Source organism: Cololabis saira, chromosome 1 (genome assembly GCF_033807715.1).
Source record: "Cololabis saira isolate AMF1-May2022 chromosome 1, fColSai1.1, whole genome shotgun sequence".
Taxonomy (NCBI): domain Eukaryota; kingdom Metazoa; phylum Chordata; class Actinopteri; order Beloniformes; family Belonidae; genus Cololabis; species Cololabis saira.
The window spans coordinates 12185611-12202404 of record NC_084587.1 but is presented as its reverse complement, the minus strand read 5'-3'; the positions used below and the strand labels follow the sequence as shown (position 1 = coordinate 12202404).

Sequence of the window (16794 nt, the reverse complement as noted above, 5' to 3'; positions counted from 1 at the left end):
AAGTTAATTAATTTCAATAATTCAACTAGAATATGGTGTAAAAGTTAATGAAAATACGGTACAAATCGTGTCCCGTATTAGTTCAATACGGGACGCAACATTTTTTTCTCAAATAAAGGACCATTCCATATATTACGGGACGGGTGGCAACCCTAGTGTAAACATGGCTTCTATATTGGTCGGATTAAGGCAACAATTCGACTTTCTGTTAGTGCATGTAAACGTACTGACTGGTTACCTTTATCTTGTAGAAAGCCCCAATGAGCCCTCATTTTATGATTTTCAGCTTCAATGATCATAGCACAAATTAAGGCGATAGGATACAGATAGGAGAAGTGCTCTTGAAGGAGCACTTCTGCATCTAGTAAACTTCTCTGCTCATCAGAATTAGTTAGAAGATCCAGCTCTTTGCATGACTCAGCACTCAGAAAGCTGCATGCACTTATGACAAGATGATGTATGAAGTATGATGGTGTCTTTTTAGAGGTAGCTTTCTTGTATAAAGGGACTGTTGGGTTGGGCGGGAAGGGAACACTAAATAAATAACAATTCTAGCACTGGCATGGCAGCCAGAGTTGCCACCCATCCCTTAAAATACGGAATCGTTACTTAATTGGGAATTAAAAGTTGCGTTCCGTATTGAACCAATACAGACCCATATTATGCTCGTATTTATTGATGTCATAATATACAGGTGAAGGTCGGAACATTTGAATATATTGAAAAACTTAATTCGTAGTAAATTCAACTAAAGGCGAAACAAATATATTATTTCCCACTACATTCAAAGTGAGATATTTCAAGCCTTTATTTGTTATAATTTTGGTGATTATGGCTCACAGTTTATGAAAACCCCAAATAAAAAATCTCAAAAAATTTGAATGTTTTATGAAATCAATAAACAATTTGATCATCAAAATTGTAACAAATAAAGGTTTAACATATCTTGCTTTGCATGTAATAAGACTAGGTAATATATTAGTTTCACTCTTTAAGTTGAATTATTGAAATAAATAGTAATAAATGCTAGTATGGTTGGCTGTCTGTACAGTCATGCAAGTTCAATGCTATTAAAGCACTTTAAACTTTAAATCAAAGCATTTTGTTTTTTCATATAAAATACATTTCTATGCATTTCTATGCAGTTTAGAAGTTTTGGAGACGTCCCTTTTTTTGGCGCCTGGGATGCTGAAAACGGGGCGTCCCTTATTTCTATTTCTGAAAAGTGGCAACCCTAATAGCAGCAGCTGTGTCCAACTGGACTCCCAGCAGTCTGACCAGCACTCATCCAGCTGGACCCTCCCAAGTGATTTTCAGAGGTGTCAAAAGTATTCACATTCATTACTCAGGTAGAAGTATAGATACTAGAGTTTAAAGTTTTTTACTCAAGTAAAAGTATAAAAGTGCTGGTTTCAAAACTACTTAAAGTATAAAAGTAAAAGTAATGTAAGGGGGAAAAAAGCCATTAAGGACAAAAGCCATTGAAAATTAATGCATCTTAGTATAATGCAAATATATTAAAGAACCATATATGTGTACTATTGAGCATTAACATGTGTTTCAGAGAGCAGGAGATATGATGACTAGTTGCCTATAAGTATTGTAATGGTGCAAAAAGTCAAACTTCAGAGGCATGTTATCATTTATCCTAACCTTTATTGGAATGTACATCCAAGTTTAGTTGCAGGAATCTGAGGGAACGGATGTAAGAACAAAACTGGACAAGAACATCTGAAACAACCACAACCAAATTCACTCTATCCGGATGGAGCAATTTAACTGGATTTTTTAAAGGCCGAAATGAAATAGAGTAACAAGGCTGTTTTTAAAATGTAAGGAGTAAAAAGTACAGATGATTGCGTGAAAATGTAAGGAGTAAAAGTAAAAAGTCGTCTGAAAAATAATTACTCCAGTGAAGTATAGATAACCAAAATTTCTACTTAAGTAGAAAACACTTGACACCTCTGGATGTAAGTCGCTTTGGATAAAAGCGTCTGCTAAATGACAGTAGTAGTAGTAGATATGTATCCCTTCGTGTTCAACCAGCACCGCGTTCACGAAGCCTCTTCATTCACACACACTCGGTGTTCCAGTCCTTACCGTCTCCAAACAGCATCAGGATGGCCAGGTCCACCGCTCGCTTCCAGCCCGAGTCTTTCTGGATGGCGATGCCGTAGCCGGTAGTAGCAAACACCTTGCCGCTGCCGATGGTTACCAGCTTGCAGCCCTCGTCTCGGCCGGCCATGTAGTTCAGGACGGCGGCGTCGTAGATGAAGGCGTCTAATTTGCTGTGGAGCACGACACACGGGACATGAGTTGGAAGGCGGAGCTGCTTGTGTCACAGAAGATAAAACAGCGACGGTGTTTACGGTTGGTTCATCGGCCATTGACGCTCATTTTTTGGGAGGACGTTGTCACTCGTGAGGTTAGAGAAGTAACTTTTCATGAATGCATATAAAAGGCCTCGGCCACCTAAATGGTCCAGGAGACCATTTCCCTTTACCTCATCCAAGCTGTACAAAACACTTCATTGTGTTTCCACACACACACGGCACTTCCTTTTATTAAAAAATATGAATGTGTGAATAAAAAGATCTATATCTGTGCCTTGAGTAAGAAATAACCTTGATGTTTAAGCATATTGTGTGAAAGACTAATGCACTCGTTAATGGCCTCCTGAATAAGACTGTTACGCATTTGGATCCCACTCAAGAGCGTCTTACATCTCAGATCCATGCAAAGAAAAAAGCTGAGTAAAAGTCAGCAAACGTCAGCTTGTGACGTCCGACGTCCGTCATTAACGCTGCCAGAATGCTGCAGGAATCAGCTTCCACTAACTAATGTTTAAACGTGGCTTTAAGAAGCCACTTATTATGGTGTTCCTGACTTTTAAAAGGTTTAACCCTTGTGTTGTCTTCAGGTCAAGGAAGGACAAAGAGAAGAAGGGAGGAAAGAAGGAAGGAAGGAAGGAAGGAAGGGAGAAAAGAAGGAAAGAAGGAAGGAAGGGAGAATGAAAAGAAGGAAAGAAGGAAGGAAGGAAGGAAGGAAGGAAGGAAGGAAGGAAGAATGAAAAGAAGGAAAGAAAGAATTAAGGAAGGGAGAAAAGAAGGAAGGGAGCAAAGAAGGAAGGAAGGGAGGAAAGAAGGAAGTAAGGAAGGAAGAAAGGAAGGGAGAAGGACGGGAGAAAACAAGGAAAGAAGGAAGGAAGGGAGGAAAGAAGGAAGGAAGAGAGGAAAGAAGGAAGGAAGGATGAAAAGAAGGAAAGAAAGAAAGAAGGAAGGGAGCAAAGAAGGAAGGAAGAGAGGAAAGAAGGAAGGAAGAATGAAAGGAAGGGAGAAAAGAAGGAAGGAAGGGAGGAAAGAAGGAAGGAAGGAAGGAAAGAAGGAAGGAAGGAAGGAAGGGAGAAGGACGGGAGAAAACAAGGAAAGAAGGAAGGAAGGGAGGAAAGAAGGAAGGAAGAGAGGAAAGAAGGAAAGAAAGAAGGAAGGAAGGGAGAAAAGAAGGAAGGAAGGGAGGAAAGAAGGAAGTAAGGAAGGAAGGAAGGAAGGGAGAAGGACGGGAGAAAACAAGGAAAGAAGGAAGGAAGAGAGGAAAGAAGGAAAGAAGGAAGGAAGGGAGAAAAGAAGGAAAGAAGGAAGGAAGGGAGAAAAGAGGAAGGGAAGAAGGAAGGAGAAAACAAGGAAAGGAAGGAAGGAAGGAAGGAAGGGAGAAAACAAGGAAAGAAGGAAGGAAGGGAGAAAACAGGAAGGGAAGAAGGAAGGAGGGAGAAAGGAAGGAAGGAAGGAAGGAAGGAAGGAAGGGAAGAAGGAAGGAAGGAAGGAAGGAAGGAAGGAAGGAAGGGAAGAAGGAAGGAGAGAGCAGGAGGAAAGAAGGATAGGAGAATTAGGGCAATTTGACCCAAAGACAGTACAAGGGTTAAAAGTGTCTTACGCCGCCATACGGCCAGTTTTCAGGCTGACTAGCTGCCACTTTAAGGAGCTTCCAGAGATTTCTCCACTTTTGTTTTAATGACTTTCTGCTCACGCAGAATTAATTGCATCTGTAGATCGAAACTTCAAGTGATGACCAACATAGTCCACGAATACTCCACTTGGGCTCAACTCTGCCTTTTAGCTCATAAAGAAACACATGACTGGCAGCAACGTGTCTGATTGGCTCATAACACCGGAGTGAGAAAGCAGCAGATCTGGGCTGGGCTGCTTCATCAACGTGGATAATATCGGATCTTTAAACTCTAACCCCGTCTGCACTTCTGTTATTTTCATGTCGTCTTTTATCCCCGCCTTTCATTTGCCCTTTTTCTTACTTTTGTTTATTTTTAAAATCCCTCCGACTTACGACCTCGGCAAGACGTGGGCTATTTTAATAAACCTGCTTTGCATAATTTGATGTCAGCTGCACAGAAAGTTCAGACACGGTTCATTAATATGGATTAAAATAGTTTAAGCATGTATGAGGAGTTATTATTATGTTTCTATTACAACCATTCTAGTCATAAAACACACTATCTGCCTACAGTTATACGTTTGTCTCGGCATATTTTAGCATGTGAATATGACCTTCTGTGCATGGATAAGGAGATACTCTTGGATGGAAGAGTGCAGTGTTTACTTATAAATAGATATTTAAATCTGTGTTGTGTCTATAATGAGTGACAACCCACTCAAGGCAAAGCAGGATTTACCTAATTAAATATTGGGAAAGTGTAATGCATATACATTTTTAAGGAACCATTAAAACCTTTAAATAAAATGCAAGAAAGCAACTGCTGAAAACCAGGAAAGAAGGAAGGAAGGAAGAATGAAAAGAAGGAAAGAAAGAAGGAAGGAAGGGAGAAAAGAAGGAAGGGAGGAAAGAAGGAAGGAAGGGAGGAAAGAAGGAAGGGAGGAAACAAGGAAGGAAGGAAGGAAGAATGAAAAGAAGGAAAGAAAGAAGGAAGCAAGAGAGAAAAGAAGGAAGGAAGGGAAGAAAGAAGGAAGGAAGGAAGGAAGGGAGAAAACAAGGAAGGGAAGAAGGAAGGAAGGGAGAAAGGAAGGAAGGAAGGAAGGAAGGAAGGAAGGAAGGAAGGAAGGAATGAAGGAAGGAAGGAAGGGAGAAGGAAGGGAGAAAACAAGGAAAGAAGGAAGGAAGGAAGGGAGAAAACAGGAAGGGAAGAAGGAAGGAAGGAAGGAAGGAAGGAAGGAAGGAAGGAAGGAAGGAAGGAAGGAAGAAAGGAAGGAAGGAAGGAAGGGAGAAAGGAAGGAAGGAAGGAAGGAAGGAAGGAAGGAAGGAAGGAAGGAAGGAAGGGAGAAAGGAAGGAAGGGAGAAGGAAGGGAGAAAACAAGGAAAGAAGGAAGGAAGGGAGAAAACAGGAAGGGAAGAAGGAAGGAAGGGAAAAAGGAAGGAAGGAAGGAAGGAAGGAAGGAAGGAAGGAAGGCAGGAAGGAAGGAAGGAAGGAAGGAAGGAAGGAAGGAAGGAAGGAATATGGATTAAAATAGTTTAAGCATGTATGAGGAGTTATTATTATGTTTCTATTACAACCATTCTAGTCATAAAACACACTATCTGCCTACAGTTATACGTTTGTCTCGGCATATTTTAGCATGTGAATATGACCTTCTGTGCATGGATAAGGAGATACTCTTGGATGGAAGAGTGCAGTGTTTACTTATAAATAGATATTTAAATCTGTGTTGTGTCTATAATGAGTGACAACCCACTCAAGGCAAAGCAGGATTTACCTAATTAAATATTGGGAAAGTGTAATGCATATACATTTTTAAGGAACCATTAAAACCTTTAAATAAAATGCAAGAAAGCAACCGCTGAAAACCAGCAGGGACACAATCAGTTGTTTATTGTAACATTCTTCTATTTTAAGCTGCCCGGTTGTCATGGAGCTGGTGAGGAAATAGTCATGTGACCGGCGTGTGTGCAGTTAGAGCCCAAACCTCTCCGCGAAGAGCAGCCGTGAGTGTGTGAGGTCATGTAGGATGACTCCCCGAGCATAATAATTAACTACCAGTTCCTCAGATGAGTTATTTCTGTGTTGTATTCTATCAGATGGAGTCGAGAGACGAGTGACACGACAGTCTGCAGCTTCTCCGGCGTCTCCGGCTCCAGCGAAAGCCGCCTCGGGGCTCCACCGGGCCCCGGCGACCCCTCGGCATCAGTGAAACATCACAGCTTTGCATTATTTCCTCAGCAGAGTATGATGAAGATGTTTGAAGACAGATGGAGCAAAAGAGTGACAGTGAAAGTGTAAATTTAGAAAACTGCAGCTACACTTCTCTTCTGGGTGGCAGCAGGGCGCCCCTGCTGGCCGCCCTCCCACATCGCCCTCTTCTTCATCCCCAGATTTCCTCTGTTTTGCATCACCACAGGACATCACAGATCTTTAACACTGTCGTTTCTCTTTCCGCTGACATGCTTTCTACTCTCTTCTTCCTCACATTCCCCATCTGTCCCTCCTTCCTCCCCTCCGCTCGTCCCGTCCCATCCTCCTCCTCCTCCTCCTCCTCCTCCTCCTCCTCCTCCTCCTCCTCCTCCTCCTCCTCCTCCTCCTCCTCCTCCTCACCCGTGCTTCAGACTGTACAAGGCTTCGTCGACGTTCTTCTGGTGGAAGCTGGTCATGTAGGCGTGCATGTCCCTGTAGTTGTTGCGGATGTTGCGCTCGGTGCTGCCGTTGGGGACGGTGCCGAACCGGAACGGCGGGGAGAACTCGTTAGGTTTCTGAAACTGCAAAGAAAGACGGAGAATAACTTGTTAGACGGGAAAAGTTACATATGTGATCTGATTCAGTAGGAGGAAAGCACTGCCGATCAATCCCACGGCCACCAATCACATCTGGGGAGGATTCACAAAACATTCTTAAGAAAAAAAAATCTTCTTAAGTGTCATTTTTTTCTTAAGAAGAAAAAAGAGAAGAAGTCATATTCTCCAAAAAAGTTCTTAAGTTTTTTCTTAACTTTCTTCTTAAGTTTCTTCTTAAGAAAAAACTTAAGAATAAATGGTATTCTTTTTTTTTAATTCAAGATCTTTTTATTAAAATTTTCACAAAGTAAAAAAAGGTGAAATGCTGCATGTCAATTACAAACATTTTGATTAGGCATGGGCATGTTAATCATAGCATACACCAGTGTACAGAATATAAAAAACAATTAAACAGTATGAAAAAATATAAAATAGTAACAAAAACAAACTACAGACCAAACTAATCCCTCCCCTGTCACTGCCAGATTACTAATCACAATATGAGGTCACTCTATCATCAAAAGCCTGCACTAGGAATACAAAGGAAATATGAAGTATAGTTCACAGGGTCTGGAATGCTTCTAGAAAAGGTCCCCACACTTTCTGGAACTTATTTGATTGCTGAAGCGAGTATCTAATTTTCTCCAGCTTTAAGCAGGACATGATGTCTTCCAGCCATTGTGCACGAGTAGGAGGGAAGGGATCCTTCCACCTGAACAGAATTGCCCGACGAGCCAAAAGGGAGGCAAAAGACAAAGTGTGCCCCTGTGCAGTGGTTAACTTCCTTCCTCCCTCCATGACCCCAAACAGGGCAGTCAGTGGGTTTGGTTCTAATCTGATTTTAAGCACCAGAGAGAGAGTATGAAATACTTCCATCCAGTACTTGTTTAGACATGGGCAGGACCAGTACATGTGGATGAGAGAGGCTTCTGCTACTTTACATCTTACACAGTATGGACTAATATCTGGGTACATGGAGGATAACTTTGCTTTGGAAATATGAGCCCTGTGTACCACTTTAAACTGAATTAAGCAGTGACGTGCGCACAGGGAGGTTGTATTAACCAGTTTGAGTATGGACTCCCAGGTATCCTCTGATAAGGGAAGCCCTAAGTCCTGCTCCCATGCTGCTTTGAGTTTATCTGTAGGGGCACTCTTAAGATCCAGCAACATGCCATAGAAAGACGAAATGAGCCCCTTTTTGAATGGGTCTGTGGCAAGAACTTTGTCAACTCTGGTCAAGCCTATCGATGCACCAGGGCTGGGTGTCTGGGAAAGAACAAAATGTCTAGCCTGAAGATACCTAAAGAAATGTGATTTTGGAAGGCTGAATTTACTACTTAACTGCTCAAAAGATGCCACGGTGCCGTCTATGAACATATCTCTAAAACGAATCATACCCCTCCTGTGCCATTCCTGGAAGGTGGGGTCCTCAAGGGATGGTTTGAAAGAGTGATTTGATGCAATGGGGCTAAGAAGAGAGAAGCTGTGAAAACCAAAAAACTTCCTAAATTGGGCCCAAATTCTAAGAGAATGTTTAACCACTGGGTTTTTGATTGATTTAAGTGAAGGAAGTGGAAGTGAGGAGCCGAGTAGGGCAGGAATTGACAGGTCATCAGTTGGATGTAACTCCATCGCCACCCAGTCAGGGCGGTCAGCGCCGTCGCAGTAGAAGGACCAGAATGCAAGGCAGCGCAGGTTAGCAGCCCAATAATAATAACGAAAGTTTGGGAGGGCCAGACCACCTGCAGACTTAATTTTTTGAAGGTGAGTTTTGTTCAAACGTGGCCGTTTACCCCGCCATAGGTATGTAGATATAACTGAGTCAAGGGACTGAAAAAAAGAACCAGGAATAAAGAGTGGTAAGGTCTGGAAAAGGTACAAAAATTTAGGTAAAATGGTCATTTTAACTGAATTGATGCGACCCACAAGAGACATTGACAGGGGTGACCATTGTGTAAGGGTTTGTTTGGTCTCATTTAACAATGAGATAAGATTCTCTTGGAGCAGGTCTTTGTGTTTCCTTGTCACAGATATGCCTAAATAGGAGAATTTGTCATTTGCGATTTTAAAGGGAAAATTGGAAAGGTCTAAAGCATGCGATTCGAGATTGGTAGGGAAAAGCTCACTTTTGCTGAGATTCAGTTTATAGCCTGAGAGTTTCCCAAACTGACTGAGAAGTGACAGCGCAGGGGGTAATGAGGCCAGAGGGTGAGAGATGAAAAGCAAGAGGTCATCGGCATAAAGCGAGACCTTATGTTCCCTGCCACCTCTCCAGATACCGGACACATCCTCACAAGATCGGAGCGCTGTGGCAAGCGGTTCGATAGCCATGTCAAAAAGCATGGGACTAAGGGGGCACCCCTGACGGGTTCCACGATGCAGATTAAATGGTTTTGACCGTTGAGAGTTAGTACGAATTGAGGCTGTTGGGTGTAAATAGAGAAGTTTAATCCACAGAGCAAAGTTCGGACCAAAACCAAACCTGTCCAGCACAGCAAAGAGATAATCCCATTGGACGCGATCAAATGCCTTCTACGCATCCAGAGAGACAACGCATTCAGGGATAGCCTCAGAGGCAGAGTAGATAATATTGAACAGTCGCCTTGTGTTGAAGTAAGACTGCCTACCTTTAATGAAGCCAGTTTGGTCTTCAGATATAATTGTGGGGAGGGCATTCTCCAGCCTATGGGCTAGGACTTTAGCTAGGATTTTAGCATCTGTGTTTAAGAGGGAGATGGGCCTGTAGGAGGCGCATTCAGTAGGATCCTTCCCTTTTTTAGCTATGAGGGTGATGCAGGCCTCCGAAAAAGAAGGAGGGAGGGAACCGTGGCTGAAGGATTCTGAAAGAACTGTAGATAGCAGTGGGGAAAGCAGAGTAGAAAATTTCTTTAGAAATTCCGCCGGGAAGCCATCAGGGCCAGGACATTTACCCGACTGCAGTGAAGAGATGGCTCGAGTTATTTCCATCAGGGATATCGGTTCTTCTAATGTCTTCCTTAGATCTGGTGAAAGACTGGGAATACTAAGACTATTTAAAAAGTCCGCAATCTCATCTCGATCAGTCTGAGATTCCGAGGTGTATAGCTGGGTATAAAAGTCCCTGAATGCTTCATTTATGAGTAAGTGGTCTGTAGTTACATGGCCATTTGGTAATCGAATCTTAGAAATATTTTGTTTAGCCTTAGAGCCTTTAAGTTGGTTGGCTAATAATTTGTCAGATTTGTCTCCATAAACATAAAACCTGGTTTTACTTTTCAGAAGTGACTGTTCAATTGGGTGAGTGGTAAGCAGGTCAAATTTAGTTTTAAGTTCTAGCCGCTTATTGTAAAGATCTGGGGATTTAGTCCGAGAATATTCTTCATCGACCTCTTTGATTTGGCGGGCAAGGTCTGATCGCTCCCTATAAGATTTTTGCCTCACCCTAGCAGTGTAGGATATAATCTGTCCCCGGAGATAAGCCTTGAGGGAGTCCCAGACAGTTAGACTAGACATTCCTGGAGTCATATTCGTGGATAGGAAAAAGGCTATTTCCGTTTCCATAGATTTAACAAAATTTGTGTCCGACAGCAGAGTTGAATTGAATCGCCACTGTCTGTCTCTCTGAGGTAGGTCAGGAAGGGACATGGTTAGAACCACAGGAGCGTGGTCGGAAATGACAATGCTCTGATAAGCACAGGAATGAACCAGGGGAATCAGTTGATTATCAATAAAAAAATAATCAATCCTCGAGTATGTGTGGTGCACTTGTGAGAAAAAGGAGTATTCTCTGTCACATGGATGTAAAGAACGCCACACATCACAAACACCGTAGTCAGAAAGGAACGCCTGAATAAGACGGGCTGACTTACTTGCTGTGCCGGGGTTGGTAGAGGATCGGTCTAGGACTGGGTCGAGCCAGCAATTAAAATCACCACCCAGTATGAGAGAATATGTATTAAGGTCAGGGAGCAGTGAAAACAGTCGTTCAAAAAAGACTGCATCATCTGAATTAGGGGCATAAACGTTCACAAGTACGACCAATGTATTGAATAATTTCCCAGAAACGATCACGTAGCGACCAAACTTGTCAGAAATCACATTGTGCTGCTCAAATGAAACATCCTGACTGATCAGAACTGAAACTCCTCGGGCCTTAGCTTGAAAGGAGGAGTGAAATCTCTGCCCTGACCACCTCGGGAACAGGCGGCTATTATCAGAACTACGAATATGAGTTTCTTGTAGAAAGGCTATTTCTGTTTTAAGGTGTTTTAGATGTGAGAAGATCCTCTTCCTTTTAACAGGGTGATTCAGACCCTTAACATTCCAGCTCACCAACTTCAAGTATCTACTCATAATATCTAAGAAGAAAAATTAGGTGTGCACAATGACCTAGGCAAAAAAAAAGAGAACGGAAAGGAGGTTGAATGTGACCCACATTGAGTAATGAGTTGAAAAGAGTTAATGCAAAGTTTCTGGCAGTGACATATCCCCCCGACCCACCCCCCCCAACTAAGACAGCTGCTATAGAAAAATTAAAAAAAAGCAGCAAGCTCTTCAAAACAAACAAAGTGCAATAACGCATCTTCCAATCCTACACACTAATAGCTTTTGCTCCCGTATCATGGGTGTATACATATTAGCACCTTAAAACGTGTAGATATAAATAAAAAAAAGGAATACCCTCTCAAATCTTGACCTGGAAGTCCCGATATGAGCCCAGAAATATTTGTACAAAAATATAAAATATAAAACGTCCGACTTAAGCAGTGTAAAAGTAAGGTTAACAGCTTACAATTATTACAAAACTTATAGGTAAATCGGAAAAGCTTTTTCTTTTTTTTTTTTTTTTTCTTCTCTCCCTCTTCACCACTTATTTTCCCCCTTCCCTCAAATAGCCAAAAAGAACTGCAAATTAATAATATTTGCAAAAGGGCAGTCAAACTAACAACAGAGAAAATACTGGTTGTCGCGGGGTTACTCACCCTCCCCTCAGGAATAATGTGGCTCACGTAAAAAAAAAAAAAAAAAAAAAGAGAGAGAAAAAAAAAGTCAGTCCGTGAGCGTCCGTGAGCGTCAGTGAGCCGCACCGGGCTGCAGGCGGAGCCGTGACAGCCTCCAACGGTCCCGTTACGGCGGGTTTGAAGTTTTGCTGCGACTCGTGATGAATTTGCGCGCCTCATCCACGGAGCCGATCCACTTCCTGGCCCCCCCGGACAACGTGAGCCGGAGCCGGGCGGGGAAGAGCAGAGCCGGCCTCAGACCCAGCTGGTAGAGCTCCGACATGACTCCGCTGTATTCCGCTCGTTGGCTGGCAACTTCGGGGCTGTAATCCTCCACTATCCGGATGGGGTGGCCGCGATATTCCACCTTTCCTCTACGGCGCGCCTCCCTGATGAGGAGATCTTTCGTCTGGTACCGGTGAAGGCGGATGATGACCGGACGCGGTCTCTGTCCCGGGGCCGGCTTGGCGGCGAGCGAGCGGTGCGCTCTGTCTATCTCTGGCGGTGACGGCAGCGTATCGTTCCCGAACACCTCACACAGCAGCTTGGAGAAGAAAGCCGCCGGAGAACCGCTCTCGGTCGACTCCGGTAAGCCCAGGATACGGATGTTCTGCCTTCTGCTTCGGCTTTCCAAATCCACCACCTTAGCCTTCAGCCGAGCATTATCATCCCGTAGAGTCGAGCAGATGCCTTCAAGGTCCGTAACTCGCTGGCTGAGGTCTTCTGTGGCGAGTTCAAGGGACGAAACACGTTGGCCATGGTCCTCGACCGCGAGCCGCGTTTGGTCGAGTTTGGAGTCGAGCTGACTGAAAGTATTTTTGAACTCGGCGGCCAGGGCAGCGCGGTGTTCCTCCAGCAACGTGGTAATGGCCGCCAGGGTTAAGACAGCGCCAGCCTCGTCCTTTTTTCCCGACTTGCCGCTCTTCGAAGCCATCTCGGAGGTAAGTGGGCTCGTTCGAGACAAAAAAAAAGAAAAACAGCAACAGGGAATCCCTTTTAAAGGAAAAAGTTTGAAAGTTTGAGGGCTTGGTGGTTTAAAAAGTTTGGCATTTACGGGAGCACTCACGAAACACGTCTACTCCATCTGCTCACCAACCGGAAGCCCTTAAATGGTATTCTTGAAATAAAAGTTCTCAAATTTGTTCTTGACTTTTTTCTTAACTTTAAGACAACCTTGACCTGTCTTAAAATGTATTCTGTGAAAAGGTAATAATAATAATAATAATATTAATATTAATAATAATAATAATAATAATAAGCCTCTAAAATCACCTTTTTCAACACATTTTAGACAAGTTTAGACTAGTAGGTCATAGTTTGAGGATATACTTTGTAATTAATTACACAAAGAGCCTGTTAACTGTTTGTTAGCATGTTAGTTAGCGTGGTAGTTAATTATTATTAATTTCCCCCAATAGTATTTTTTTTCACACATTAATCTCATCCACCATAACCTTGAAGTTCTTAAGTAGGAAAAATAAGACATTCGTAATGGGGATTGCTCCCACCCATCCATACAAACATCTGTTATCTACACACTCTTCTTTCTATTTGGGGTGATGAGTCTTGTTTTAAGTGTAATGAGATTTCTTTTACTAAAATGAGACATTTTAACTAGAAATAAGACAAATATTCTTGATAAGATTTTGAGTTTTTGCAGTGATCCATTTTACTTATCCTGTGAAGGACAGAGTCATATTGATAAGTTCAGAAAACTGTTTTTTATTGTTGTGTTTTGATGTATTTGATGTAAGCCCAGTGGATATTCAAAGCTTACAGAAGGGTGCATTTAACTGCTGCTATGTCATTCCTGCAGTATTTCTGCAGGTGTTTTGGTCACTGCTATTATTTGTAATATATTATATTATTTGTAATCAGCACAAATTATCTGTCCCCATGTGATAAAATCCACCATCCTCCCTGATTTTTTTTTACAACTCGAGTACTGGGCGTCTCTGTTCCCCATCGCAAATACGTCTGAATAAAACCAGGCAGGACTTAAATATAAAACTGGTATCGATCCAAACAACACCGTGGTGTCACTTCTGAAGTCAGGGGAAGCTGGCGATACGAACCTCGAGTCTAAAACGGGCTCCACAATCACACGCTTTCACACACCTGCTTCTCCACCCCATAATCCATGATTTTCCCACCTTTTTGTCTGACAGGCCCGACACCTGGTCCACGTACTCCTCCTGGATCATGAAGGCGGCCAGGTTGGCCGTGTAGGAGGCCAGGAAGATGACGGCGAAGAAGGCCCACACCGACACCATGATCTTACTGGTGGTGCCCTTGGGGTTCTGCACCGGGACGGAGTTGTTGAAAACCAGACCCCACAGCAGCCAGATCGCCTTCCCGATGGTGAACGAGGGTCCGCCGGGCTCTGGGGGACGGAAGACGACAGGAGAGGGGGACAGATTTACTTGTGATCGCCATTAAAGGAGACGTCTGATGGATGGCAGATTTATTCCTATCATTTAACCCTTGTGCTGTCTTTGGGTCAAAATGACCCAATTCTTCCATCCTTCTTTCCTCCTGCTCTCTCCTTCCTTCTTCCTTTCCCATTTTCCTTCTTTACTCCTTTTTCTTCCTACCTCCCTTTTGTCATTCGTTCCTTTATTACCTTCTTTGCTTTTCCTTCCTTCTTTCCTTATTTTATCCATTCCTTCCTTCTTCCCTTCCTTCTTTCCTTCTCTCCTTCCTTTCTGCCTCCTTCCATCTTTTCTCCCTTCATTACTCCCTTCATTACTTCCTTCCTTCCTTCCTTCCTTCCTTCCTTCCTTCCTTCCTTCCTTCCTTCCTTCCTTCCTCATTTCTTCCTTCCTTCCTTCCTTCCTTCCTTCCTTCCTTCCTTCCTTCCTTCCTTCCTTCTTTTCTCCCTTCCTTCCTTCCTTCCTTCCTTCCTTCCTTCCTTCCTTCCTTCCTTCCTTCCTTCCTTCCTTCCTTCCTTCCTTCTTTTCTCCCTTCCTTCCTTCCTTCCTTCTTCCTTCCTTCTTTTCTCCCTTCCTTCCTTCTTTTCTCCCTTCCTTCCTTCCTTCCTTCCTTCCTTCCTTCCTTCCTTCCTTCCATCTTTTCTCCCTTCATTCCTTCATTCCTTCCTTCCTTCCTTCTTTTCTCCCTTCCTTCCTTCCTTCCTTCCTTCCTTCCTTCCTTCCTTCCTTCCTTCCATCTTTTCTTCCTTCCTTCCTTCCTTCCTTCCTTCCTTCCTTCCTTCCTTCCTTCCTTCCTTCCTTCCTTCCTTCCTTCCTTCCATCTTTTCTCCCTTCCTTCCTTCCTTCCTTCCTTCCTTCCTTCCTTCCTTCCTTCCTTCCTTCCTTCCTTCCTTCCTTCCTTCCTTCCTTCCTTCCTTCCTTCCTTCCTTCCTTCCTTCCTTCCTTCCTTCCTTCCTTCACCCTCCCTTGACCAAAATACAGCACGAGGGTTAAATCTGTCAGTAATCACAGGATGTGTCGTGTAATCCGCGTCTGCCAGAGTTACGTTGCGTTGACAACCCACTTTTATGGACTAGCTGTGTTCCACCTTCCTCCATGTTTATATGACAAGGTGTCAGGAAGCAACTACTACCTACGGCAGCTCTGACATACCGGGGATGAGGAGAGAGGGAGCGGCGTGAGGGGGCAGATGTGAGCACAACAGGCTACAATTACACTACAGCTGGAGCTGCAGCGTAACACACACTTATAATGCAGTGATTAACCACACAAACCATAAACTCGTGAAGAAAAACGGGGAGCACAGAGAAAACAACCTTTTTATTTCTATTTATTTAGCCTGGTCATCCATACCTGTTCACTTAGTGAACATTATCTTCTTTAAACGGCTCTGATGCTCCCACCCATCCATCCAAACATCTGTTATCTACACCCTCTTCTTTCTATTTGGGGTCACAGGGGTCTGCTGGAGCGTATCCCAGCTGTCCTCGGGTAAAAAAAGCATATTCTCCCTCCCATTAACCACCATTAACCACCATTTCAGAATGTAATGAACCAATTGCAATGGCACTGGGGGGGCGGGGGTTATGCGATGACTCATCGGGAAGCCACGAGAGCCGCTGTTAGAAACAGCCAAGATGGATGCAGAAATGAAAATGACACTTTGGGTTGCCAGGTTTTGACTAATGAAGCCAAAAAAGAAAAATCTTTCACTGTTGTGATAGGAAATAAGTTTTCTGCAGGAGTTTACCTTGAGATTAGACACATATTAATGTCATGGTTATCTGGTCATCTCTGGAGGTGTTTCAGGTATGAACAAGTCAAAGTAGCTCTAGAGACAGACCGAGGACACACTGGAGACATCACAGCTCCTGGAGGCTCCAGGAACAACTCGATATACCGGAGGACGAGGACGAGGACGAGGACGAGGGAGCTAACGAGAGGCTGCTGCCCCCACGAGCCAGAAGATGAGTGGAGGGATGGATGGATGCATTGATTGATGGATGGATGGATGATGGATGATGGATGGATGCATTGATTGATGGATGGATGGATGGATGGATGGATGGGTGGATGGATGGATGCATTGATTGATTGATGGATGGATGGATGGATGGATGATGGATGATGGATGGATGCATTGATTGATGGATGGATGGATGGATGGATGATGGATGATGGATGGATGCATTGATTGATTGATGGATGGATGGATGGATGGATGATGGATGATGGATGGATGCATTGATTGATGGATGGATGGATGGATGGATGATGGATGATGGATGATGGATGGATGCATTGATTGATTGATGGATGGATGGATGGATGGATGATGGATGATGGATGGATGCATTGATTGATGGATGGATGGATGGATGGATGGATGCATTGATTGATGGATGGATGGATGGATGGATGATGGATGATGGATGGATGCATTGATTGATGGATGGATGGATGATGGATGGATGGATGATGGATGGATGATGGATGAATGCATTGATGCATTGATTGATGGATGGATGGATGGATGGATGGATGATGGATGGATGCATTGATTGATGGATGATGGATGGATGGATGATGGATGGATGAATTGATGGATGAATGGATGGATGAATGGATGATGGATGGATGTTTTGATG

The 16794-nt window shown here is 43.4% G+C and overlaps 1 protein-coding gene across 1 annotated transcript in view; it reads right to left on the bottom strand.

Moving 5' to 3' along the window:
- LOC133460457 (glutamate receptor ionotropic, NMDA 2B-like) overlaps positions 1 to 16794 on the bottom strand; it is a 230596-nt gene that overhangs the window by 23004 nt on the left and 190798 nt on the right. The window contains 3 exon segments of the mRNA XM_061741054.1: positions 2101 to 2288; positions 6557 to 6717; positions 13868 to 14097. Coding sequence (XP_061597038.1) covers positions 2101 to 2288; positions 6557 to 6717; positions 13868 to 14097 — 579 coding nt within the window.